Genomic DNA, 25,158 nt, shown 5'->3' on the forward strand with positions numbered 1-25,158 from the left:
AGCTGGAAAGGAAGTGCTAGGTTTGTCCTAAACTTCTGCGATGCCTCTTATTTCCCCCCTCTCAAGTTCACATGCAAGAAAATGAGAAGCAAAGTAAGACATGTTTATGTGCCCTCTACTATGCTAAGTGCTGGACACACATTATCATCTTATCTCTACCGCAGTCATGTAAGTAAAACGGTCTTTGACATATGACGGGATGTTAGTTAGTAGACTTCTATTCCATAGACATGGTCTCTGCTAAGACAATGCTTTTTGTTTTCATTTCATTCTGCCCAAGCACAATGGCTAACTACTGAGATGTCTTAAAAAAACAACCATAAACTGGCAACATGTATTTGGGGCAAATAATTCTGTTTATCACTCATCAGAACTGTGTGATGTCAAAAGCCAAAATCTTAAAGACTGGTTTTCTAGCTATGGCACATTTGCACACTCTGTGAAAGCTCTGCCTGAAACATGGACAATAATCTAGTAAAAAAGCATAAAGTTTGGGGAAAATAATCAAATTTTAGACCATCTCACCCTTACTAATTTTGCTTCTGCGTAAGAGTGCATGAAGAACTATCATGACATGAGATTTGAAAAATGTTTTTTGTTTTGTTTTTTAAGTAGGCTTCATGCCCAGCACGGAACCCAAAACAGGGTTTGAACTCATGACTTTGAGATCAAGACCTGAGCTGAGATCAAGAGTCGGCCACTTACCCGACTGAGCCACCCAAACATCCTGGATAAAGGTTTCTAATTGTGTTTTGAATACAGGTGTGGCTGATGCATAGAATCTCTTTTTGCTTTAGTAAGTCATACAATTATTTCAGGATTAACAGTTAAGTGCTGCGGTTATATTCTGGCTTGATCATTCCATGTATCTTTTTTTTTTTTTTTTTAGTTCTAAAACATTTCAAACATACAAAAAAACATAACAAGCAGCCATCACCCAAATTTAACAGATGTTGACACTTGTCCTAGTTCTTAACTGTTCTCTTGTACCCATACATAACCCCAAAAGCTAGCTTCACTAAAGCTCATCTTGAGGTAGCCTCTTTCCTGAAGTTACAACGTATCATTCTGATGTGTATCTGTATACTTTTGTCACATAGGCATGTATAACAATAAACATTAGATTTGTTATTAAACTTTATACAAATAGTATGTTATCACTACACCTCTTTGTAACTTTTTCACTCAATTTATGTTTATGTTGATACATGTAGGCCTCATTTATTCATTTCACTGATACACAGTATTTTACTGTGGGAACAAACAATAGTTCAGTTCAATTCTCCATTTTACCTAACAATGGGCCCTTAGGTGGTTTCCACTTTTTCGCTATGAGAAACCAGGGTTAAGTGAAGTCTTTTATATGCTCTGTGCACAAGTGTGGAATTTCTCTATGGTTCACACCTAGAAGTAGAAATGCTTGGTTGTAAGGGTATGCACATCCTCAATTTATCTCTGTTGTGACAAACTGCTCTCCAAAGGTATTTTACCAATTTGTATACCTCTCCCACCACTAGCAAGATATGAATTCTTGTTTCCCAATACTTAGTTTTGTCAGATTTACTAACTTTTGTCCGTCTGGTAGGTGTGAATGGTATCTCCCTGTGGTTTTAATTCGTGCTTGCCTGATTACAAATGAAATGGAACATCATCTCATGCTTCCCCCTTCCCCCCATTCAGGTTTCTTCTTGGGTAAATGGCCTGGTTCATGTCTATGCCTCTCCCGTTTTACCCCTTAGTTAGTTGCTTATCTTTTACTCGTTTCTTTCAAATTGTTGAAATGCCTCTTTACATATTCTGGATACTAATCTTTTGTTGTTTACGTGGGTTGTAAATCACTTGTATCTGCATGGGCCTTACCTTGTCCTTTGTTTATGGTTTCTTTTGCCAGACATCACAAAGTTAAGATGTTTTTCTCTTTTGCTTTAAAGAAACTTGCTAATAAAAAATCTAGATGAACCCTGGCCCTTTGATATACATCTCTCAAAAACCATGCTAAGGAATTTGCAGAGGAAATTATAATTAGCCTGGCATTACAGTCATAAACAGAGTCCAAATGAGGCACCCTGGGAACACAGAAATCTTTTCTGAGAGTTAAACTACAAAATGCAAACATCTGAGCATAGATATGCAAATGATTTGAAAGCCTAGAAAGTCTCCTAGGCCAGGGAGTGACCTTTAAATGTATTAACATAGAAGATGTTGGTTCTGACCATCCAAACAGAGTCCCAGAGAAGAGTCTTGAACAATGGAGCAGTATCATCATCCCATCAGTAAGGCCCTGGCAGGGATGATGGTGGGGCTGGATCCAATAGGTCTTCTTGGCCCAGTGACATTAAACAGTAATAAATAATATAACCGAGAGTCACTGTAACAGCCAGGTTAGAAAGTTGGCTGTTGCAGCCAGACTGCCCTAGTTCAATTTCTGGCTCCACCACTTACTATGCAACCTTGGGCAAACTCTCTTTCTTCTACTGAGAAAACAAGGAGTACCTAACTCATAGTGTTGTTATGAGGACTGAGTGAGTTAATAAATCTACCTGGTCAGGAGGAAACATTCAATATGTCATCCAAATACTCAAATGGCCAGAAGCTGAAGGTGAACATCATAACTCGGAAGGTATACAGTGGAAGCTGATCTGGATCAAATGAGGTGGGGGGAAGAAACTCACAAAGCGTAATCATTTCACTTCAGATTTCATTAATAACAGCAATGTCCAGGACAAGAGTGGCGACAGACTGGTGTTGCGCTAGTCAGAACCATACTCTGAATGTTGAACAAATAGAAGAGGACAGTGAGGGCACCTTGCAGGATCCCAGAAAACCAGGTGAACGAATGAGATTATGTTGCCTTAAAGCAGAAAACTAAAGGAAAGATGTTAGAGCAACAACATGTGTGTGTAGCTTCAGGGAGCAAGCTGAAATAGGATTAGCAAAGGATGGGATTTGTAAGCAGCGTGTTTCTCCAGATTGTAAGACAGGGTTTTCTAATAATTACAGATCTCACAAAGAATAGAAAGCCAGTGAGTTATTTGTTAGTAGAAGTGTTTCAATATAGTTTGGATCCCCAGCAGGCTGGGAAGGTACCAGAGAATTTTAAGTATTTAATGAAGTTTGGATTAGATGTTTTTCAGATCCCCTTATTTAAAACAAAATTTTTAATGTTTATTATTTATTTTAAGAGAGAGAGAGAGAGAGAGAGAGAGCGCGCGCGTGCGCAGGGGAGGAACACAGAGAGAGGGAGACGCAGAATCGGAAGCAGGCTCCAGGCGCAGAGCTGTCAGCACCGAGCCCAACTTGGGGCTTGAACTCACGAACCGTGAGATCATGACCTGAGCCGAAGTCGGCGCTTAACCAACTAAGCCACCCAGGCATCCCTAGATCCCTTTAATAGAAGTTTTGGGTCTTACAGAACATTAACTGCCTGCGTGGCAAGCAGGGGCCACCTGCGATCTAGCTGTGCCATATGTGCCACTACAGTAACGTCGTTGGGGCTACTCAGATGTGTGCATGTTGTCGGGGAGGGGGGGGCAGGGGAGGGTCGGGAGGCTGCTTGATGTACGGTCAATGCTCCCCAAGCAGTTTCCCTCAATCTTCTTTTGTCGTGAATTTGACCTAGGTCTCTTGCTCAGCACGTAGTAGGCATTTCTATTGCTAGATAAACTGTTTAAACCCTAAAGTGAGTTGGTGTATTCTAGGAACTTTGAGACTTTTTTTCAATATATGAAATTTATTGTCAAATTGGTTTCCATACAACACCCAGCGCTCATCCCAAAAGATGCTCTCTTCAATGCCCATCACTCACCCTCCCCTCCCTCCCACCCCCCAACAAGCCTCAGTTTGTTCTCAGTTTTTAAGAGACCTTTATGTTACGTGCTTAGGTTTCTCTGCTTTCTTATTGACCCTTGGTTTTGTTTGGTAATCCGAGTGGCCCAACAGGTTACCACACTGCATTCTGAAGTGGGGACAAGGCATCTTTCCTATAAACCTACGTGGCTTCCTAGCATGAACTTGGGTGGGAATGATAATCACTCTAATCAGTTATATTTTCAAATTTTATCTAATGGCAAACTTCTGGACCAAAAGATTTTAATGACTTCTGTTAATACTGCTGGCAATGCTACTCTAGCCCCTTTCCTGTTATAGACATTTCCTTTCTACAGTTCCTGCCTCTTCTCGTGTTCTCTAAGACTTTCTAGTACCCCAATCCCCCACCTCTGCTTTGTTCCTTTCCTGCATACGGCAGCACCTCTTTCTCTTCCTCAATTCAGTTTTTGCTCTGTTTTCCTACTTTGTCTTTAAACTGCCTTCCTCACAACTTAGTGCCGTCTTCTTTTTTGTGTGTTCCCTGATCTGTCACGGAAGCAGAAATGCTTCAGGTCTGCGTGGAAATTGTTTGGTACTCAAAAGAAAAACATTGTTTCCTCTATATCAAAAACAACTTTCAGCTGGTTGCAAAGGGAACTGATGAGGTTTGCATGCATGTTCATATTCAGTTCCCCTTTGTGGCCAGCGAGTCTTGAAAAACACTGGAACACACAGGGTCAGCTCCTATGGGGCCTGATTACACGGTTCCAAATATATGGGGCAACGAGTGAGAAGAATCAGCTAAGTAACTAAATGTGGGTCTCCTGGTCTGACAGTTTCCATAAGTAGTGACTACAACCCAGCATGGTAGGTGGGTGGGTCGGTGGGGCGGCAGGGTGGGAGGAAGCTACCATAGGGGAGAGTTACACTTATCCATCTTTCCACACCCTTTTGGGCTTCGGTATTGGAAAGGGTGATGAATTTATCCAGCTTTCAGGATCACACTAGTGAGAATGGGCTTTTATTTTAGTTTTACTGAAAAGCTGGATTAATATTCTGGAATCAGGAAAGGGATAAGAAGTACACAAGAAACAGCATGGATTCATGATACTTTTGATGTACTTTTCAATATAAGAAACAATCAAAACAAAATGACAGCTCCAAGACCAAAGTGGGACACAGCGGGCACCCTCTTTGCAAAGTAAACTCAACTTTTCTTTTTGAAATATTGCCCAAGAAACCATGGACTCTGAGGTAATAATGTATTAATCCCCAGAGAAAGAGCCAACGCAAACACACTTTTGGGGAAAAAATACAAAAATCAAGACAAAACGTTACCATAGCAAGCACATTTAAAAAAATGCAGTAGCTTAAAAACAGTAGATTAAAATTCCCTGCAGCTCCTCCCATTTAGAGGTGGAGTCTTTGCCCACCTCTTGAAGCTATTGTGACTTGCTTTGACCAATAAAATGTGGTGGATGTTGTAGGACATCTGAGCAAAACCTTAAGATGCCTTGCAGCGTCTAGTTTTGTCCTCTTGGAAGCCTGAGACCATCACATTATAAATAAACCCAGTGGAAAGATCACACAGAGAGAGATGCTCAGTGTGCACGGCCATCCCAGCTGAGGCTCTGGACACGTGAGTGAGGTTATCGTGGACCATCCAGTCTCAAATGACTAAGAGGCTACAGAACTACAGGAATGACCCCAGGTGAGACTGACAGAAGAACTGCCCAGCTGAGCCCAGAACAAATTGCAGAACTGAAGAGGGAACTTATGGTTGTCATAAGCTGTCAAGTCTGGGGGTGGCTTGGTATGCAGCACTGAAGACATGGTGCATATAAAATAGAAATAGAAAAGTATCTGTCCTGTTTCTAATGAGGTGACAATAGATACAGTAAGTAATTTCGTTAACAAAAGAGGCAATGCCTTGAGTTATTTTACTTGAAAGCTGTGTCCGTGACGAAGACGGAGATAGCTATTTTCTAAACTACTGTAGGCTGGGGAGGTTACTGAAGATTTAGTAACAAACCATGTGTCCTCAGACATACAAACAAGCATATGTACCCCCTGATGTAGAGAACTGAAAAGCAAGCCACCTGGTTAGGGGGTGTCTTAGATGAAAAGATCTGCAGAGTTTGTTAAGCCCACGGGAGGAAGGACTACAGGGGAGGAGAACAGTGACTTCACCTATGCCTTCTTCATTAGGTGAAATATGCTTTAAGTTACATTTATTAATAGACATGTTTTCATTATAAGCCTTTCAGTAGTCCTTATTTTTATTTTTTTAAGTTTATTTATTTTGAGAGAGAGAGAGAGAGGCAGCAAGTGAGGGAGGGGCAGAGAGAAAGGGAGAGAGAGAATGCCAAGCAGGCTCCGCACTGTCAGTGCAGAGCCTGATGAGGGGCCTGGACCCATGAACCGTGAGATCATGTCCTGAACCGACGTCGGATGCTTAACCAATGGAACCACCCACGCACCTAGCATTTCAATATTTTTTAACTTTTAAAACTATGTCCATGAGTTGCTAGGATTAAGAAAAAAAAAAAGCTAAATAAAACTAGATGATTCCAACTTTCACATACTAAAATGTCAGATTCTTTTTACTACCAGAATAATTGTAGTTGTGAATGTTCTACAAAGGTGACTCTTGTGATAATCACTGCTACAAAACCAAAAAGTCCTCACAGGATGTACCCTATTAAAGGCAGATGAGTGGTAATGGGTTTTCATCTTAAGGACAGAAATCCCTGTCCATACAATTACTTATACTCTATCACATTTAAAGTGCTGTTCAGCGGGGCGCCTGGGTGGCGCAGTCGGTTAAGCGGCTGACTTCAGCCAGGTCACGATCTCACGGTCCGGGAGTTCGAGCCCTGCGTCAGGCTCTGGGCTGATGGCTCAGAGCCTGGAGCCTGTTTCTGATTCTGTGTCTCCCTCTCTCTCTGCCCTTCCCCTGTTCGTGCTCTGTCTCTCTCTGTCCCAAAAATAAATAAACGTTGAAAAAAAAAAATTAAAAAAAAAAAAATAAAGTGCTGTTCAGCTAGTCAAATAAAGTTTGAAGTTTATCATGTTGTTAGAACTTAAAAAAACTAAACTTTTAAATTGTTTTACATTTCTAGCTGGAAAATAGAGCAATATGGGCAGCTCATGTTTCAGCCTTTAATTACAAGAGAGGTTTAACTAGGGTTGGTAATACATTGCCCTCTGCTGGCCAAAGCACTGCCAAAGAAATGAGTTACAGACTTGTGCGTGAACATTTAACCTTGTGTTTTTTGTTTGTTTGTTTTTCCAATTTTCACTACTGGTATTTCTGGAGGTATGGCACTCAAGAGAACTTATGTTTCCCGGCTTCAACACTCTATTTGTTGGTTTACTAAAACAATACATTTTAGGCTGGTTTTTGATGGAGGACAGGGAAGAAGAGAAAACATGGTAATATCAGAAGCTATGCCAACACATAGCACAGTTGGAGAATTATCTCAACACCAAGACTTGTTTAGAGTGATGCCTTGAAATGACTACTTCAAGTCTAATATATGAGTCCATCAAAATATTATCAAGATGCATCCATCAATGTAAGAACTGATTTGGGCAAGGATCATCAGTGAATGCTAAAGTCAACTAAGTGAAAGGGAAACAATACATTCACAGAGGCTCAAAATATGACCTTCAGATTACTTACCTATTACAAAGGGGGAAAATATATCTTTATAAGGGGGAGTTGGCAGGAGTTAATAAATTTCCAGATTGAAAACTGCAAACAGATATACAAGTGCAACACGTTTTTGGGTCACTGGGGATACCTGGTCACCTTATCGAAGACAATAAACCAGATTCTGGTGGCAGCTAAGAATATGGGCTCTGAAGTCACACTGCCTGCGTCCAAATCGAAGCCCTACGCTATAGCTGTTATATTAATATCAGGAAGTTATTTATCTTCTATGGGCCTAAATCTCCTCATCTAGAAAATGGTAGTAAGAATAGTATCTATCTCAGAGATATTTTAACAATTGAATGAATATATATAAAAAGCACTTTGGTGGCTGCCATTTATTACTGTAGGTTTTCTGGAGGTAAGACCTCAGGTGCCCAACTATACCTTGCCTTCCCCTCACATCTCTCTTCTTGCCCCTTGAATAAGGACAAGAAGTGATGCGGAGCAGGGGACTTCACTTCAAGACAACTGTATCTAGAAATTCAGAAGAAATGATTGGTAATAAAGTGGCCAGGAAACCCTGGTCTTGGGAAGAAAGGGACAGTGGTGAGAGTTCTGCCTTTTTAATTCCCCAAATCTCCCTGCAATACAAGTTACTGTTTCCCAGGGCGTAGGTGTGGGTATGTGTTTTGTACCTGTGGCAATCTGATGGCCTAAATTATTTTTAGAATTCTATCATCAAATGTTTCCTTTTCAGGAATTTTTCTATCTACTTTTGGCTTTTCAAAGAGCCTTAAAAAAAAAAAAAGTACGGCAGGCTCAGAAGCATGTGAATTAACCTTAAGTCACTCAAAGATGTTGAAATTCAAAATGTGACTGCCCTCAAAAATACTTTTTGCCTCATCTAATCTGATGCTGAAGTTTCTTCCCTTCCCTGAACGTGATTTGCCATCTACTTTCTGATTGCCACCTCTGAGGTCATTCCTTTTTTTTTTTCTAATTTTTTAATGTTTTTATTTATTTTTGAGAGAGAGAGAGAGAGAGAGAAAGAGAGAGAGAAAGAACAGAGTGCAAGCAAGGGAGGGGCAGAGAGAGAGGGGGAGACACAGAATCTGAAACAGGCTTCAGACTGTCAGCACAGAGCCCGATGCGGCGCTTGAACTCACAAACTGTGAGATCATGACCTGAGCTGAAGTCAGATGCTTAACCGACTGCGCCACCCAGGTGCCCCTAGGTCTAATTCTTAGGACTGCCACCGAGACTGCTACAGTGTTTCTGTGGTGTGCCTTTCTAGAAGACCATGTCTAGCCACTGCATGCAAACCTATGTGAAAAGGCAAAAGCCAAATATAATGAACCTTTGATTAGTAGGTCCATTTATGTTTTGTCATTGGACCCTTCTTACAAAGCTCATCACTTTTCTGTGCAGTTATCAACTTCCCAACTCTGGACCGTAATTTCTGCTGTTTTTAAAGTTGTTCTTGAGGGAAATACTCCCACAATTTGCTGAGAAATCAGCTCCTCAAAGTAGAGGCTCTTTACACCATGATTAAGGGTGGGCCGGCCGCAAGAACAGCTGCTCACTGTAGCAGTGGGGGCCGGCGAACAGCACCCTGGAGATGCGGCTGTGGCCAGACACCACATCCTGAAGGGAGCAGGGGCTCAGCAAGCCTTGAATAAACCACAGCTTTGAGTAACAGGTCTGTGCTGCATTCCTCCTAAAGGTAACCACTGGCTTGGGTGTGCACTGAACTGGATAAGAGGCTTCCACCGCCCCCCTTTGGGAGAACTACTTATCTTTTGAACATGATGTTCTAACACAGACTACGTAAGTTAGGCCTACCTTCTCTTCCTGCACACCAGCCTCTTGTTGCTTGAACTCCTGATGCCAGAAAGAGTACTCAAAAAAGGCTAACTAAAGCCAGTTTAGACCCTAACCTAAAATAAGTGTCTGGCTGAAACACAGAGGTTCAGGTATGAGTGAGCTGTCTGGTGTCCTCTGGGTTCTGGCTCTGAGGGGAATTGGTAAGGGACCCTAATCCTGATCCCTCTAATCCATGTGAGTCTGGAAAAGTCTCATGCACCGTTGCTTTATATAGCTCACCATGGGTTGTCAAAATCAATTACCACATGCTTGCCCTCTGAACCATTCTTGCCGAACGACTCTCCACACGAATTCTGGGGTGAAACATTCACTTGATACACGAATATGTCGAAAGCAGGAAACTTAGCACAAGGCAGGGCTTATATTCTGGGGGAACTACTCTAATACCTCAAGAAGTAAATCATAAGGGTCAGAGCACAACATCTAGGAGATCAGTGTTTGGCAAATGATGTAGGAAGTGATTAGAAGTGCTGGACAAGAGTATTTGCACTTGGAGTACAGAAGCACAACTTTGAAGAGGGATGAATGGGAAAGATGAATAAGAACCAAAGAAAACTCCTGGTGGCCTGAATGAGAAAAGTCCAAGGGGCCACTTTTACAGAGCACTTGTAATCCCTGAAATTTCTGCCTGACAAGTCATGTTTTTGTGAATTTAGTATTCTCTAATATTTACGTTTTCCCACCAATTGCAGTATTTCTTAGAAAAGCAGAAATTTTAAAAGTCCTTATGTATCCATTAAGGAATTCAAAATCACCTCAATCAAAAAGAATTTATACTGTTATTAATGGCTAAAAATTAGCTTGAAGTCCAAAGTTTGCAAAGACTAAAAAATAGGACTTGATTTCTTCCATAGTCAATTCTGCTACCTTAGAGCCTAGAATAGGAAACCCTGTCTGAACAAAGTTAAAAGTGTTCAAAACTGTGGGGTGGCTGGGTGGCTCAGGTGGTTAAGTGTCCAACTCTTGTTTTTTGTTTTTTTTTAATGTTATTTATTTTTGAGAGAGCACAACCGGGGGAGGAGCGGACACACACACACACACACACACACACACACACACACACTCTCTCTCTCTCTCTCTCTCTCTCTCTCTCTCTCTCTCTCTAAAGCAGGCTCCAGGCTCCAACCTGTCAGCACAGAACCTGAAGTGGGGCTCAAACCCACGAACCGTGAGATCATGACCTGGGCTGAAGTCAGACGCTTAACCGACTGAGCCACCCAGGCACCCCAAGGGTCTGACTCTTGATTTCGGCTCAGGTCATGACCTCATGCTTCGTGAGTTTGAACCTGGCATTGGGCTCCATGCTGACAGTGTGGAGCCTGTTTGGGATTCTCTCTCTGCCCCTGTCCTCCCAACCCTCAAAATAAACAAACAAACATAAAAAATATCTTTAGAAAGTATTCAAACCTTGACCTCAGTTTACTTACCCATAAGTAACACCAGGTACAACTGACCCCCAAGACAGACCAGTAATTCCTGCTTTCTAAGGCAAAGGATGAGATTGGAGAAAAAAAAAAAGTCACGTGCTTTCAAGTTAATTTACTAGTTGTGTCACCTTGGGCATGCTATTTAACATATTATTTACCTCTTTGAGACCCAGTTTCCTCACATATAAAATGGGACCTCTGCCACTCATTGCTAGAGCTCTCCTATGTAAACTACTCTGCCCAGTACCTAGCACAGAAATGTTGCTTAGTACGTGTTCTCTTTCCTTCTAGTTCCTTTGGCCTTTCAGAACCATTATGATTGTTTTCTCCTTTTGCTAATTTGTAGAGCATTTAAAGTCTGTATCACACATCACATATTAATCTGAATTCTTGGCTTGCTTGTTCACAATCACTCTTGAATTTCCACACACCACTAGAAACGAAGTAGGAACTCCAATAAATATTCATTAAATGAAATGCGCTGTTTAATACAGAGCACTAAAAATCAAAGACAGGAAGAAATGGCAAAACGTACATCCATCCAGGCATTCTTGCTCAATAAATGATCAGTTGCCTGACAATTATTTTAATAAGTTGACTCTTCCCTGGTCCAATGGTTGACTGACATCCTGTGGTAGCCAGCTTCCAAGATGGCTCCCAATGATCATCACCTCCTGGTAATTACCTCTTCACACTGAATCACTGCTGGCTCTGTGGGACCAACATAATACTGCAGAAGTGACAATGTTGATTTCAGAGATAGATTAAAAAAAAAAAAGACATTGCATCTATGGTCTTCTTTTCTCCAGTCACTTGCTGGGTGTGTGTGTGTGTGTGTGTGTGTGTGTGTGTAAGCCAGCCACCAAGTAGTGAGGACAGATGGCTACGTGATGTCATGCAACTTATGTGACCTTTTCTAAGGTTGTTTTCCTCACCTTTAAATTAAATATATTTCATACTACTTATTTCACAGGGTATTGTGAAGATTGAATACAATATGTAAAACACAGACCAGAATGCCTGGCACATAATAAGCTTTCATGCGATGTGGCTAATACTGGTGGTGGTAGTGGAAGCTATAGGAATTGACTGGATGTGAGATGTGAAGGAAAGAGGGGAATCGAGGATGATTCCTAGGTTTTTTGCTTGAATAACTGAGGAGGTGATGGTACCATTTACTGAGTTTGGGGACAATGAAGGAAAGGCTGTGGAGGGCAAGGACATTTTCTTTTTCTTGGACTAAAGGTGCTTAAGCCTCAAAGTGGTAATATTAAAATTCTCTCTCAATTGCTTATAAACACAGCATTCCACTTCCATTCTTTCTTCTCTAAATTACTTCAAACTTTTTTTTGTTGTTCTAAGTAATTCCTTCCTGGAACATGAGAAGTTGTTGAAGTAAAAATGATAGGAATTCCAGAGTCCAAATTACTGTGCAATCAATGGCCATATAATTCTGGATGAGTCACTGTTCGTAATGAAGTGAGGGCAAGCATTACAAAGAACAGCAGCAGGACAAAATCCACTCAGGTAGTTCTCACTTTTGTTTTAGAGAGCACAATTTGCAAACATTAGGGAGGATTTGTGCAATCAACATGAAATAAGATATGCATTGGGGGTTATGAGAAATGGCAAGGTACTTCTATTAATTCTGAGTGAAGATTTACCGATAACTTAAGTGCTCAGGCTTGACGAAATTACATTTCTGTTCCCATTCTCAGACTCCCAGTGGTTTCACTGACACAAGGAAGGGTAAATGTGTGATGCAAGTCTGGTGTGCACTTAGCTTGCATTTAGTTACTAGTCCACAGACTCATTAATAACCATCTTCTTTATAAAACTGGTTTCACCATTCTTTACATCATAATAGAACTACTCATTTTATCCAAGGAATATTTGGTCTTCGGATTCTGGCACTTTCCAGGATTCTCCAAATCCATTAAGAAATGCTCCAAACAATGTATACTACTTTGAATCTGAATGGAGGACCACACGGGGCAATTCAAAGTACAATGGAGAGGTTCACTTGGTAACCAAGCTGGGATCCAAACCCCTGGGTGCAGTCTGTACTCACAGTGCACTGCTCCCACCCTCAACTCTTTATCCTTAAAACAAAGGATTTTTTCCCAAAGATGATCATGAAGTTCTGTTCTGGTTATATGATAATTTGATTCTAGTAAGCTGCTACGGGTAAGAAATGTCTGGGTTTTCTTTCCCTTTATTCTTGGTAAAGATGAATTGCAAATGAACCATCCGCAGGAGATTTTACAGACAGGTTTGTACCAGTATTTTCTTGGGTTATTATGAAGCGGTTCCTTCTACCACTGTGATGTATAAAACTAGCTATGGGGGACTAAACCTTTGAACTTAATTAACATCAGCCAAGCATGCTAATAAAGCTACTTGAGGTAAAACTGGTTCACGAAATAATCATAAGGAAGTACAATATATATATTGTCCACCAAACTTCCTCCCACTACAGAAATAGAGAAATGAGGTTTTTTCAGAGGTAGTTGCTACATTTACCATAACTATTGAATTTCTTCAATACTGTTTAATTTCCTTTTTTCCCCCCTACTATAGTATGTGTCATGCAAGAATCTATTCACACTGACTAGACTTGAAAGATACCGGGTGGTCAGAGAATTTTCAGTCTGGAATTTAGCATCCCTGTCCTGAACAGCAGAGCCTGGGCTGGTGTAAACGACTCATACAGGTAAGACTGATCACTTAACTTCTAGCTTAAAAGTTTACTCTACAAAAACTCTAATAGGACTAAAATGTTTACATTTTGAAAACTGATCATTACGGTCTTTTTACCTCCTTTCTGTTTGGAAGTGTTTGCTAAGTGTGAAATAGAAAAGCAAAGGCAACAGTAATAGATAGCAGCAGACGCCGTATGAGGCGGTTTAGTTTGCAAAAAGGGAATACAGAAGCACTATTACCTTTTTGGATTTTAATATATAGTGCATTATCTGCACATGGCTGGGGGGTAGGGTTCTTTTTTAATATCATTACAAAAGGAAGCTTCATTTCTCACATAAAAATCTACTTGGATCAAATAAGTTTTTCTTAGGAAATAAACTGGCTTATTTCACTTTCTATTTGACTAATTTTTAAATCAGTCAAGTTACAGGTTAGGCTTTACATATTTACAACTGGTAATACACTAACTGCAACCAGATTCTTTTTTTCTGTTTTAATGTTTATTTTTGAGAGACAGACAGACAGACACACAGAATAAGAAGCCGGCTCCAGGCTCTGAGCTGTTAACACAGAGCCCAATGTGGGGCTTGAACCCACGAACCATGAGATCATGACCTGAGCTGAACTCAGAAGCTTAATCAACTGAGCCACCCAGACACCCCTGCAACCCAATTCTAATTTGCTAGGCTGTCCTGGACTCAGATATAAACTCACACTGAACCATATGGACTGTTTTCTCAATAAAAATTGCAAAGAAATAAAATGATAGACAGTGGTAGACATTAATTAAGGGTCTCAGTATTGAACCTAGAGACACTGTACAGCCCTCAAGCTTTCAAGCCCTTGCGTGGGGATTGCTTAGCTGAAAAAATTATTTAAAAATTATAATAACGTATTTGGAAGAAAACTCTATTTTTTTTTTAAAAGATTTTATTTGTAAGTAATCTCTATACCCAATGTGGAGCTCGAACTCACAGTCCCAAGCATCAAAAGTTGCGAGCTCCACCAACCGGGCACCCAGGTGCCCTCCCTTCCCTATTTCTGTAATCCAAGATGCAAATATTAAAAAGTGTGCCTCTGAAGAGGGGTAGAGAGTGAAATAGCTCTAAGGGGCTGTGGGCATATAAGAAGGTGGTGCATGGCATCTCAGAAGGCAGATGCATGGGAACATTTTTGTGTTTATCAAGACAGGATGTAATTTAAAAAAAGACTGAGAATCCCCACTCTAGATTTTTATAAAAGAGAATGTGGTACCTAGAAAGCTATGGTGATAAAAACAGAAATGTGGTACATTCTGAATATAGCTCATGATTCTTATCTGACCAGAATCCAATAACTTGTTATTCCCACCTGAAAGGAATAAAGGATGAACATAATAATGAAAAAGAGTGTGTGTGTGACTCTTCAACACTTCGTGTGTACCATTTGATGCAAGAAAGATTTAAAAATAAGACATAGGGGCCCCTGTCTGGCTCAGTTAGAAGAGCGTGTGACTCTTGATCTCAGGGTCATGAGTTTGAGCCCCACGTTGGGTGTAGAGCTTACTAAAAATAAACAAACTTAAAAAAAATTAAAATGAGACATAAAAAAAAACCAAAATCCATGCCTGCATTTATGCTATGATTAAATTATCTTCTAAAAAATCATATTCTTTGAAAAACCAAGATACTAAATTATACACAAAGACACATGAGGGCACTCTAACCAACAAGCGTAGCAACTACAGTTTTGACATAGAATTTTAAAGATTTTTTAAAAAATTGAAGTATGGCAGTTTAGCATTAAACATTTAAAATAAGAAATTACCGATGCCTTTTGGTAAAGACCCTGAAATTTTGCTGTCCATCCTTGGTCAACCGTACCTGCCTTCTGTTCAATCCAGGACCTTGTCGGAGTATTTGTGTAGAATTAAGTTTACTTTTTTTTTTTTTTAACTTCAAAATTTTTATTTAAATTCTAGTTAGTTAACATTAGTGTAATATTGGTTTCAGGAGAATTCAGTGATTCATCACTTACATACAACACCCGGTGCTCATCATAACAAGTGCCCTCCTTAAAGCCCATCACCCTGGGGTGCCTGGGTGGCTCAGACAATTAAGCATCCTATTCTTGATTTTCGGCTCAGGTCATGATCTCACAGTTCGTGAATTCAAGCCCCACCCACATCAGGCTCCATGCTGATGGTGTGGAGCCTGCTTGGGATCCTCTCTCTCTGCCCCCCACCCCCACCTCACTCATGCTTGTGCTCTCTCTCTCTCTAAAATAATAAACTTAAATACCATCACCCATTTAGCCCATCCCCCACACAAGTTTACTTGTGATATACGAACAGAGAGGATTCCAATAGTATTAGATTATAGATAGGTGCTTTAATCTAGCCATGAAAAGACACCATTTTGAAAAGCATGTACAATTTATGTACAATTAAGGTGATAATTAAAAATCATTCTTCTATTAATGTGGCCACAAAATATTTTTTGCAACTTTCCTTTGGCCAGTATGTAGTGCTTGCATGTGCCTTAAAATATTTTAATTACCTTTCTAGGCAGAAGCCAAAGAATGATAAATCTCAGGAATTTAACTATTTGTATCAAATTTTGGTTTTTAGACCAAGGCACTATCCAGAATCACCTCTTTTATTTCCAGTGGACAACTGTGATTAGAAAAGGTGAGAAAGCCTCTACTTTCCCTTTCCATCCAGTACATTTACATTACTATTTTATTTCATCCAATGCTTTGGAAAAACTATTCAAATACCATCTATAATTTTAATATTAAATGTCTGCAATTCTGTTCTAGCACCTGTGACAAAATTCAAGAAAATTTGCTATAAATGAATAACAACTCAACATGTATTCAACCATCCAGGATCTCTTCCATGGCTCTACCAATCATTTATACCTTCCTCTGCATCATTGGTCTCTTTGGAAATTCTCTCTCTCAATGGGTATTCTTAACAAAAATAGGCAAGAAGACCTCGACGCACATCTACCTAGCACATCTTGTGACTGCGAACTTGCTTGTGTGTAGTGCCATGCCTTTCATGGGTATCTATTTCCTGAAAGGTTTTCAATGGGAATATCGATCTGCACGATGCACGGTGGTCAATTTTTTGGGTACTCTATCCATGCACGTGAGTATGTTTGTCAGTGTCTTAATTTTAAGTTGGATTGCCATAAGCCGCTATGCCACCTTAATGAAAAAGGATTCAGTCCAAGAGACCACTTCGTGCTATGAGAGAGTATTTTATGGCCACTTACTGAAAAAATTTCGCCAGCCCAACTTTGCTAGAAAACTGTGTGTTTACATATGGGGAGTTGTACTCGGCATAATTATTCCAGTTATCATATACTACTCAGTTGTAGAGGCTACAAAAGGAGAAGAGAACGTGTGCTATAATCGGCAGACAGAACTAGGCGCCGTGATCTCTCAGACCGCAGGTCTCATTGGAACCACATTTATTGGATTTTCATTTTTAGTCGTACTAACATCATACTACTCTTTTGTCAGCCATCTGAGAAAAATAAGGACCTGCACTTCCATTACGGAGAAAGATTTGACTTACAATTCTGTGAAAAGGCATCTTTTGGTCATCCAGGTTCTGCTAATAGTTTGCTTCCTTCCATATAGCATTTTTAAGCCCATTTTTTATGTTCTGCACCAGAGAGGGAACTGTCAGCAACTGAATTATTTAATCGAAATAAAAAACATCCTCACCTGTCTTGCATCAGCCAGAAGCAGCACAGACCCCATTATATTTCTTTTTTTAGATAAAACGTTCAAAAAGACACTATATAATCTCTTTACAAAATCTGATTCACCACATATACAACCCTATAGTTGACTTCTGACTAGAAAACACCAGCAAATAGAAAAGTGTTTGTGTGGCGATTTAGGGATACTGGACTACATGATTAACAGGTCACAGCTTGATTGAGATAGCAGGCCCTAAGAAACCCTCTTTGGTTTTAGAAATAACCATAAAATTCACTTTCCAGCTCTACTAATACTGCAAGTTGAGATGTCAGAGACTTTCAGAGGCAAAAGTCAAGCATATTAAAAGGATCTCACTGCATATGAAAGCAAGAGACCATTTTCTCTTTCAACTCAACTGTGTATGCTTTTATTCAGAACAAAACATTTCATGACTGTAGGATAAAGCAGCAAATGGTTTATGACTTTTCTCCTTTCTAGTAGTGGCAATATAAGGGCCCATCTGGGCCTAGGGTTTTGTTGGTAACTTTGAAAATGAGTAAAAGAAAAAAAGTCAGTCAGAAATTTCCTCACCAAAGTCCTATCCAGATGTATGAATAGTAGAGTGTAAAAAGCCAAGGCTTTATAAATGCCCAATTTTGTATTGTCTGCTCATGTTACTGCGAGACCAATAATCATCGATTCCAGTATTTATTACGCCAGTGTTTTTATATATTTGGGTTAGGCTTGGTCGAAATAAAAGGCTAATACAATGTCATTATATGCCGATTTTCATCACATCTTGTAAATTTTCCTCTGTATTCAATATAAATAATGTGATTAATGACAAATAGTACCTGGCAAGTAGATATGCTCAATCAATTTTTGTGAAAATAAATGAATGAGTGATAAGGGCAGTATAACAGTATTGTTGTTGAGAGACTGGTCTCTGGAGTTAGAGTCCCTGGGTTTGATCCTAGCTGAACCTCTTCTCTTACTTAGCCAGACAATCCTCAGCAACTTACTTACCCTCTTAAAGTGTTAAGTTCTTCATTTGTAGAATGGAGAAATACTACGTAATTCATAGGTACTATTATTAAATCAGTTGATGTTACTATTATGAGTAGCTGTCATTTACTAAGCATTTGCTATGGGCCAGGCACTCTGCCTCTATGCTTTGCATGTATTTTAGTCATCACCACCATAAAGGATGCCAATTTGCTGATGAAAAAACTGAAATACATAGATAAGTCACCCCAATTTTCTCCAATGTCTAAATAAATACTTAAACTGTAAGCATTTCTTGGTCATTTCTTTCTTCCGTGTAATCTTGTCAGGAAGATAAGTGATGGTAACTATATCCTGTGCTATGTAATGAAAAAACAATGTTTTTAATGTGTTTTATTTTCCCCAAAAGATTGTACGTGCCTTTCGAGCTGTAGTCTGCTTTCTCTTTCTACTCCCACGGTACTTGCATTGTCTGTTCACATAAAAACCAGACAAAAAGTTAAACGAAACTGAAGTTGAATAAATGTTCATGGTAACCTGTTACTTTGTTAGAGACTGCTTAAAGACCCATTTATTCTCTACCCAGTGATTTCTTCAGTGCTCAAAAAGAAGTTTAAAGTAAGTTCACGTAGCACTTCCAAGCCTTTAATCTCATAGCATGTTTTTTGTTCCTGAATTACAAATGTGAAACAGTACGCTGTACAGATTCCCCAAGAGCCATGTGTTCAAAGTCACTAGAGGTTTTTCTAACACATCTGCAAAATTTTCATTAAAAAAGAATCAAAAACAAACAGTAAATATTTCCCCTCTTTTTTAGTTCAATGCTTAACTGAGAGAAGAACATGTCCAGAAAAAAGTCTGAAGTAAATGCATGCTGGCTTCAAATATTTATAGTGTACATCTATTCTTTTACAGCAGCAATCTAATTTCCGGCTGATTAATTTGCAGAGACAAAGGCAGACCTGGGAACTCCAGGCGATTTCCCTAAGTGCGGGCTGTAAACAGAGGTGTCCAATCACCGCTATCATTTTTACATAAGTGATACAGCATTAAATCTCACTGCAGTTAGGAGTTTTAAATATATATACATCTCCTCTAAAAATCACTATTAAAAACATCACTTTGGGGCGCCTGGGTGGCTCAGTCGGTTAAGCATCTGGCTTCGGCTCAGGTCATGATCTCATGGTTCGTGAGTTCGAGCCCCGTGCCAGGCTTACAGCTTGGAGTGTTGACCCTGCTTCAGATTCTGTGTCTCCATCTCTCTTGGCCCCTCCCCCGCTCACACTCTGTCTCACTGTCTCTCAAAAATAAATAAACATAAAAAAATTTTTTTTAAAAATCACTTTACCTTGCCACGACTTAAGTAAAATAAAAAACATATTACCAAGGTAGAGTTTCCTACATTTAAAAAAGGCAGGAAAAGAGGTGTGCAATTTCTCCTTAAGTTACTCATTCTGATAGCAAACTCCCATTTTAGGGGCACTTGGTGGCTCAAGCAGTTCAGTGTCCAGCTTCGGCTCAGGTCATGATCTCACAGTTCATGAGTTCGAGCCCCGTGTCAGGCTCTGTGCTGACAGCTCAGAGCCTGGAGCCTGCTTCGGACTCTGTGTCTCCCTCTGTCTCTGCACCTCCCCTGCTCACACTGTGTGTCTCTCTCTCCATCAAAAATAAATGTTTAAAAAAACCTCCCATTTTATTTCTCTGTACTGAGATTACCATGTTTATCTTCAACACCACAGATACTTTCTTGAACAGGTAATTGTACATCATGTTGGATTTTTGTGTGTAATTGGCAAGCTGGCTATTCAATGTCATGGTTAATATTTTATATGAAATACTACTTTCTAAATTACTCTACCTTTAAAGTGTGCATTTCAGAAAAACAGTGCTCTAAAAATTTGTATTATTATAGCTGATATAGGATATCATGTTATATGTTAGGTTTTATTAGTTTCAGGTGCACAGCATAGTTACTTGATGATTCTGTACATCACTCAATGCTCATCACGATAAGTGTAGCTACCATCTGTCCCCATACAATGTTATTACAATGTTATTGACTATATCCCCTATGCTGTACTTTTCACCTCCATGACTAATTTATTTTATAACTGGAAGTTCGTACTTCTTAACCCCCTTCACCTATTTCGCCCATCCCCTCACTCCCCTGCTGTCTGGAAACCACTGGTTTGAGAAAAACAATGTTTTTAGCATGTGAGTTAGTCAAACACAATTTCAGAAGCCCCAAATTTTGACTTCTTGGCCAGTGAGATTATACCTTAACTATAGAAGACAAGATTGACAAATGTCTATTTTCCCTTTTATCCTTTCCATATACTCACTCTTGTTGAGGCAGCTTCCAAACCATTAATTGGGAACACAAACCATTAAGACTAGACAAAGCAACCTTAAGGACAAACTATTCAACCTGGAAGAATTTCTACTTCCTGGGTAGAAGAGGAAGATGTCAATCTCCCATATTTGCTAAGGACTCTTCACAGCCTACCCCTGGCCTTGCAGTCTGCAGGGTGGAGGTTGTTAGAGACAAACGTGGGAAGACCAGCTGAAAGGAAATCTGGCTGTGGCAAACCACAAAGACACCATGGAGGGATACTGGTAATCTGGTAAGCATTTCAACCATGGACCTTCCTCTGACTGCCCCCAAATGCCAACTGAATTGATATTAGTGGGAAGAATTACTACAACTAGAAAGGTGTTGTACCTGACAGAAAAAAAATGCTTGGTCTTATCATACATGCTTGCTGGCCTGGCTCGGAAAGAGGGGAGCAGTGAAAGAATTCACATCTAATAAGCAAGAGAAACAGTCATTCTTTTCCTTTTTATCTTTTTTGTTTTTAAAGTAAGTTCTACTTCCAACACGCGGCTTGCACCCACAATCCCAAGATCAAGAGTTGCATGCTCTACCAACTAAGCCAGCTGGGCTCCCCTCATCCTTTTCTTTCTAAATCAAGGAGTTCATTTTTTTTTTTTTTGGAAGGGTGGGGTGGGAGAAGGGAAGCACAGCAATTAGAAACAGGACATAAATTTAAGATGATCTTATAATTCATGGGATTTTTCTAAGTACAATTATTAAAACCCTACATTCAAGCTGAACATGTCCATTATGTTCAACAACCTCACAAAAGACATGCAGAAGAGGAATCAGTGTGTTTCTTATAATAGAGATTAAAATAAACGTGTTCTCATTTTAATGAGAATTTCAATTTCTTTCTCCAACATGAGGTGGAGTAAGAGACGTGGAAGAAGTGTCAGCAACCCAAAGTCACAGAGGAAGAAATACTGTATGAACTCCATGATGCCATGGGAACTAGTGTGATGTGATGAACACCTGTTTATAAAGTCTGGTCCTACGCAGGTGAAAGGGGAACTGAGAACAGAAGGGGACCAGAGAGCAGCCAGGCGTGTTCACCAGTTAGGAGGAAAACCATTTCAAGGAAGCTCATGCAGAAGCGCTTGGGTGGAGGCTTCTGGCTGAGTGTCTAGGACTGTCTGCCCATGGGGTTTTGCACACTTCTGAGAACTAAACACTGAGCCCCCAAACCTCCTGGGCAGAGGCCCCATTCAGAATAGAAAGTGACTGTGTGTATGGCCATTTGCATTTCGAGAAGCAGTGTAACTTCAGTTATTAAAATTGTACGTCAGTAGGGCAGAGCCACAGAAAAGTCTAAGAATTTCTGTCTCTCCACGCCCAGGTGATGCAGTGTAAGGCTGCCTCCAGGAGTTAGGAGAGACAAGAAAGACCCGAGGACTCTTAATGCTTAAGAGAACTAATGAAGGCAGGCAAGGGGCCAGGACTTGCATTTACCTTGCCAACTGTACTGTTTGTTCTTAGAGTTCTTTTAATTTAGGGGTGAGAGGAAGAAAAGAGAAAGAAATGAAACATAATGAAAGTTTTCACATCCTCTCACAAGAAACAGAGGAATAAAAGGGAAGAGGACAGAAAAACAAAACCTCTCCCCCCTCCCCCGCCAACCCCTGAAAAAAAAAAAAAAAAAAAAAAAAGAAATGAGCATGCATGCCTTAATTAATGCCTGTAGGGAGGTAAAGCAGGATAGTGTAGTATTATACGGTGGGTCTTAACCACAGGGATCTTTGTGCCCCAGGGGACCTTGAGCAATGTCTGGAGACATTTTTGATTGTCACAGCTTGGGGAAATGCTATTGGCATGCAATGAGTAGAGGCTAGGTAGAGGCAATAATACAAAGGACAGCCTCCCACAACAAAATACAGGGCTCAAAATGCCACTAGTGTGGCTGGTGGGAGAAACCTGTGCTATGATGACACACTTCGCTCAATTTCAAAGGATGACACAATTATTTCTTATGCAATTTCATATGAAACTGCTTCTCCAAAGCAAGTTCCCACTACAGGTCACAAGGTACCACATAGTCAAATCTAACTTTGATATAAACCAAACATTTTTAGACTCAATTACCATGAGCTCACAAAGAAATGCCTACCAAGTTAAGAAAAAAGTAATACTAATCAATATAGTGCTAGGATTTTTGGAAAAAACCTAATGCTTTGGGATCAATGCCAAGAATTACTATACTACTACTATATAGTTGACTTATTTGCACTCATTGGTTAGTGTCGGTCTCCCTGAACTAGAAAGTCAGCTTGCTCCATGGAGGCAGTGATTCTATTTTGTTCACTGGTGTAGCTCTGGTTCCTAGAATAGTGCCTGACACAATAAGCACTCAGTGCATATTTTGGGATGAATGTCTTAAGAAAAATCTATCCAAATTCAACATTACTAATTAGCTAAATGTGAGCATTCCATTTACCCGTACAAAATGTACAGATTTCAGGTCCTGAAATATAAAGAATGTCAACATTAACATGCGCTCTATGTTGAGCCCACTTGCCAACTGAACAATGGTACCTTTTCTGGTGGTCTCTCCTCACTTGCTGTTTAAGAATTACTTCTGTCTTCCCTTCCTCAGCACCTTTCTGGGTGCTTCCTCAAAATTACTTGGCATGTGCCTTAGAAATACTAAACTAATAAAATCCAATGCAAAACTAATTTTGAGCCTTTTGCTTGAAATGCCCTCTTGTCTCCATGTAACTTCCTCATGACTCAAGACCAGACTCAAACATGACCTCCTCCATGAAGTTTCTCCAACTCTTTTAATGATATTTCCCACCCACCACCTTGGACAGTAATTGTTTTGCCTGTCTGTAAACATGGCCACAAACAAGTTCTCCTATCCTTGTGCACATATGTCGCTCCTCCAACCAGAAGGTGCAATCTATTTTTCCTCCTCTTGAATCCAGGCTAGTCTTGTAACCTACTGACTACCATAATACAGAGGACATGACACAGCACGAATTTCAGGTCTAGGCTTCAGGAGGCCTGGCAGCTTCTGTCTTTGCTTGTTTGGAGCCCTGAGACACTGTCCTGTTAGAAAGGGGGACACAAGAAAAGACAGTGACAGAGGAGAAGATGGAGGGAGACTGAGAGGGAAAAATACCCTGAATGAGAGACTACGAGGAAGGCCCCACAAACCCCCAGCTGTTCTAGTTATAGTTCAGCTGCCACGCCACAGAGTGAGGCCTCCGGGGGTACCAGCCATGCTGCCTCAGCCAACAGTCTGTGAAACAGAATCGAGCAGTCCCCATCAAGCTCTGCCCAGACTGCAGAACCGCGAGCAAATAAATGGCAGTTGCTGTTTGAAGCTTTGTTGTGGTGCTCTGTGGCAGTTGGTTGCCTCGTCTCCCTGAGGAGACTCCCATGATACCTTTAGGGCTCCGAGCACAGTATTCCGCATGAAGTAGGCGCATGACTATTTGTTGAATAAATCAATCAGAAGGTAAATGAGAAGCTGAAGTACAATATTCAGATATAACTACTTTGGGATTTTATTTGGTTTTTGGATCGTCATATCAAATACCATGACTAATCAAATGCTGACGATATTGTCGAAAGTGTTACAGTACAGTACGTTGCCAATCATTATTTACTATATGATGTTGCTGTAATTACCTTTCAAGAACAGAATTCAAAATAAAATTGCCTCTTGAGCAAAAGTATTTTTAACGCAATGCTATTACATGAACTAAGAATCTGCTTACACATTTTAAGTTTTCAAAGTGTCATTTTTATCATACATTTTGTTATACAAGGAGTTATATTTTACTCTGTATATATGCATTTTCTTACCTTAATTAGATGTAGAAGAGTAACACAGCCCGCTACTATCATTGGCAGTTTCCCTCCTTTTACTTTTTAGATTTCTGATTTGTTTGCATAACTGAAAAATACTTTTATAAAAGTGCTATGTATCCATTGGGTTGTTCAGTATTGAGTACTGAGAATAACAATCCCATTCTCCTATCACCACATTTGAAAAGAGTAAGATTTTGCAAGTAATGTGTGTTTTGTCCATTTCTCCAATAACTGTTTTCATTTGCTATGGTGACATTCCACTAGACTGTCTTGGAATGGCTCATGCTTTACCTCAGCTCCTACCCATGAGAATTTTCAGTTAAAATTTCCCAAACATTATAGAAAACTTAACTCTACTTAATTTTCTTAACCATTAAAATACATTGAAATAGCCAGGCCTTTGATAATATCTTTTGAGGGAAGGAGAACACCATGTCTGTGGATGCTGTGGGTTTGAGAGAGGCCAGTAAAAAAATACCAGGGCGAGAAAGTGGACAAACAGGGCCAGAGAGACCTCAGGGGCTCTTAGCGATCGAGGCCTGGGGATCAGGAAGGAGGTACTCTAGTTTCCTTTCTGGCATGCCCCCATGTTCTTCCTGACACCGTTATGAGCCAGGGACTGACAGTTGTCATGAATTTAATACTGGGATCAAACAGGCAGAAAGATTCAATAATGGTAATATGCACATTCCTAAGGGTGCAAAACCACATTACATTTATGATTATGATTTCAGACTATGTTAAAAAAAACTGCAAAAAAAAAAAAAGGTGACTATTCTATACTGCAA

General features: G+C 40.0%; 2 protein-coding genes across 17 annotated transcripts in view; one reads left to right on the forward strand and one right to left on the reverse strand.

Moving 5' to 3' along the window:
- Nucleotides 1–25,158, reverse strand: part of CASK (calcium/calmodulin dependent serine protein kinase) — a 357,176-nt gene that overhangs the window by 158,133 nt on the left and 173,885 nt on the right. The gene's annotated exons all lie outside the window — the stretch shown is intronic.
- GPR82 (G protein-coupled receptor 82) lies at nucleotides 13,270–18,468 on the forward strand. 2 transcript variants are annotated; one of them, XM_019823750.2, is made up of 3 exons: nucleotides 13,270–13,489; nucleotides 16,088–16,147; nucleotides 16,279–18,468. In XM_019823750.2, the coding sequence occupies exon 3, from the start codon at nucleotides 16,313–16,315 to the stop codon at nucleotides 17,321–17,323; it is 1,011 nt and encodes a 336-aa protein (XP_019679309.1). In that variant the 5' UTR covers nucleotides 13,270–13,489; nucleotides 16,088–16,147; nucleotides 16,279–16,312; the 3' UTR covers nucleotides 17,324–18,468. The 2 variants fall into 2 exon arrangements, with proteins under 2 accessions (XP_019679309.1, XP_044906959.1); XM_045051024.1 differs by lacking the exon at nucleotides 13,270–13,489 and having other exon boundaries at nucleotides 15,761–16,147.

This window comes from Felis catus, chromosome X (assembly GCF_018350175.1).
Source record: "Felis catus isolate Fca126 chromosome X, F.catus_Fca126_mat1.0, whole genome shotgun sequence".
Lineage (NCBI taxonomy): Eukaryota > Metazoa > Chordata > Mammalia > Carnivora > Felidae > Felis > Felis catus.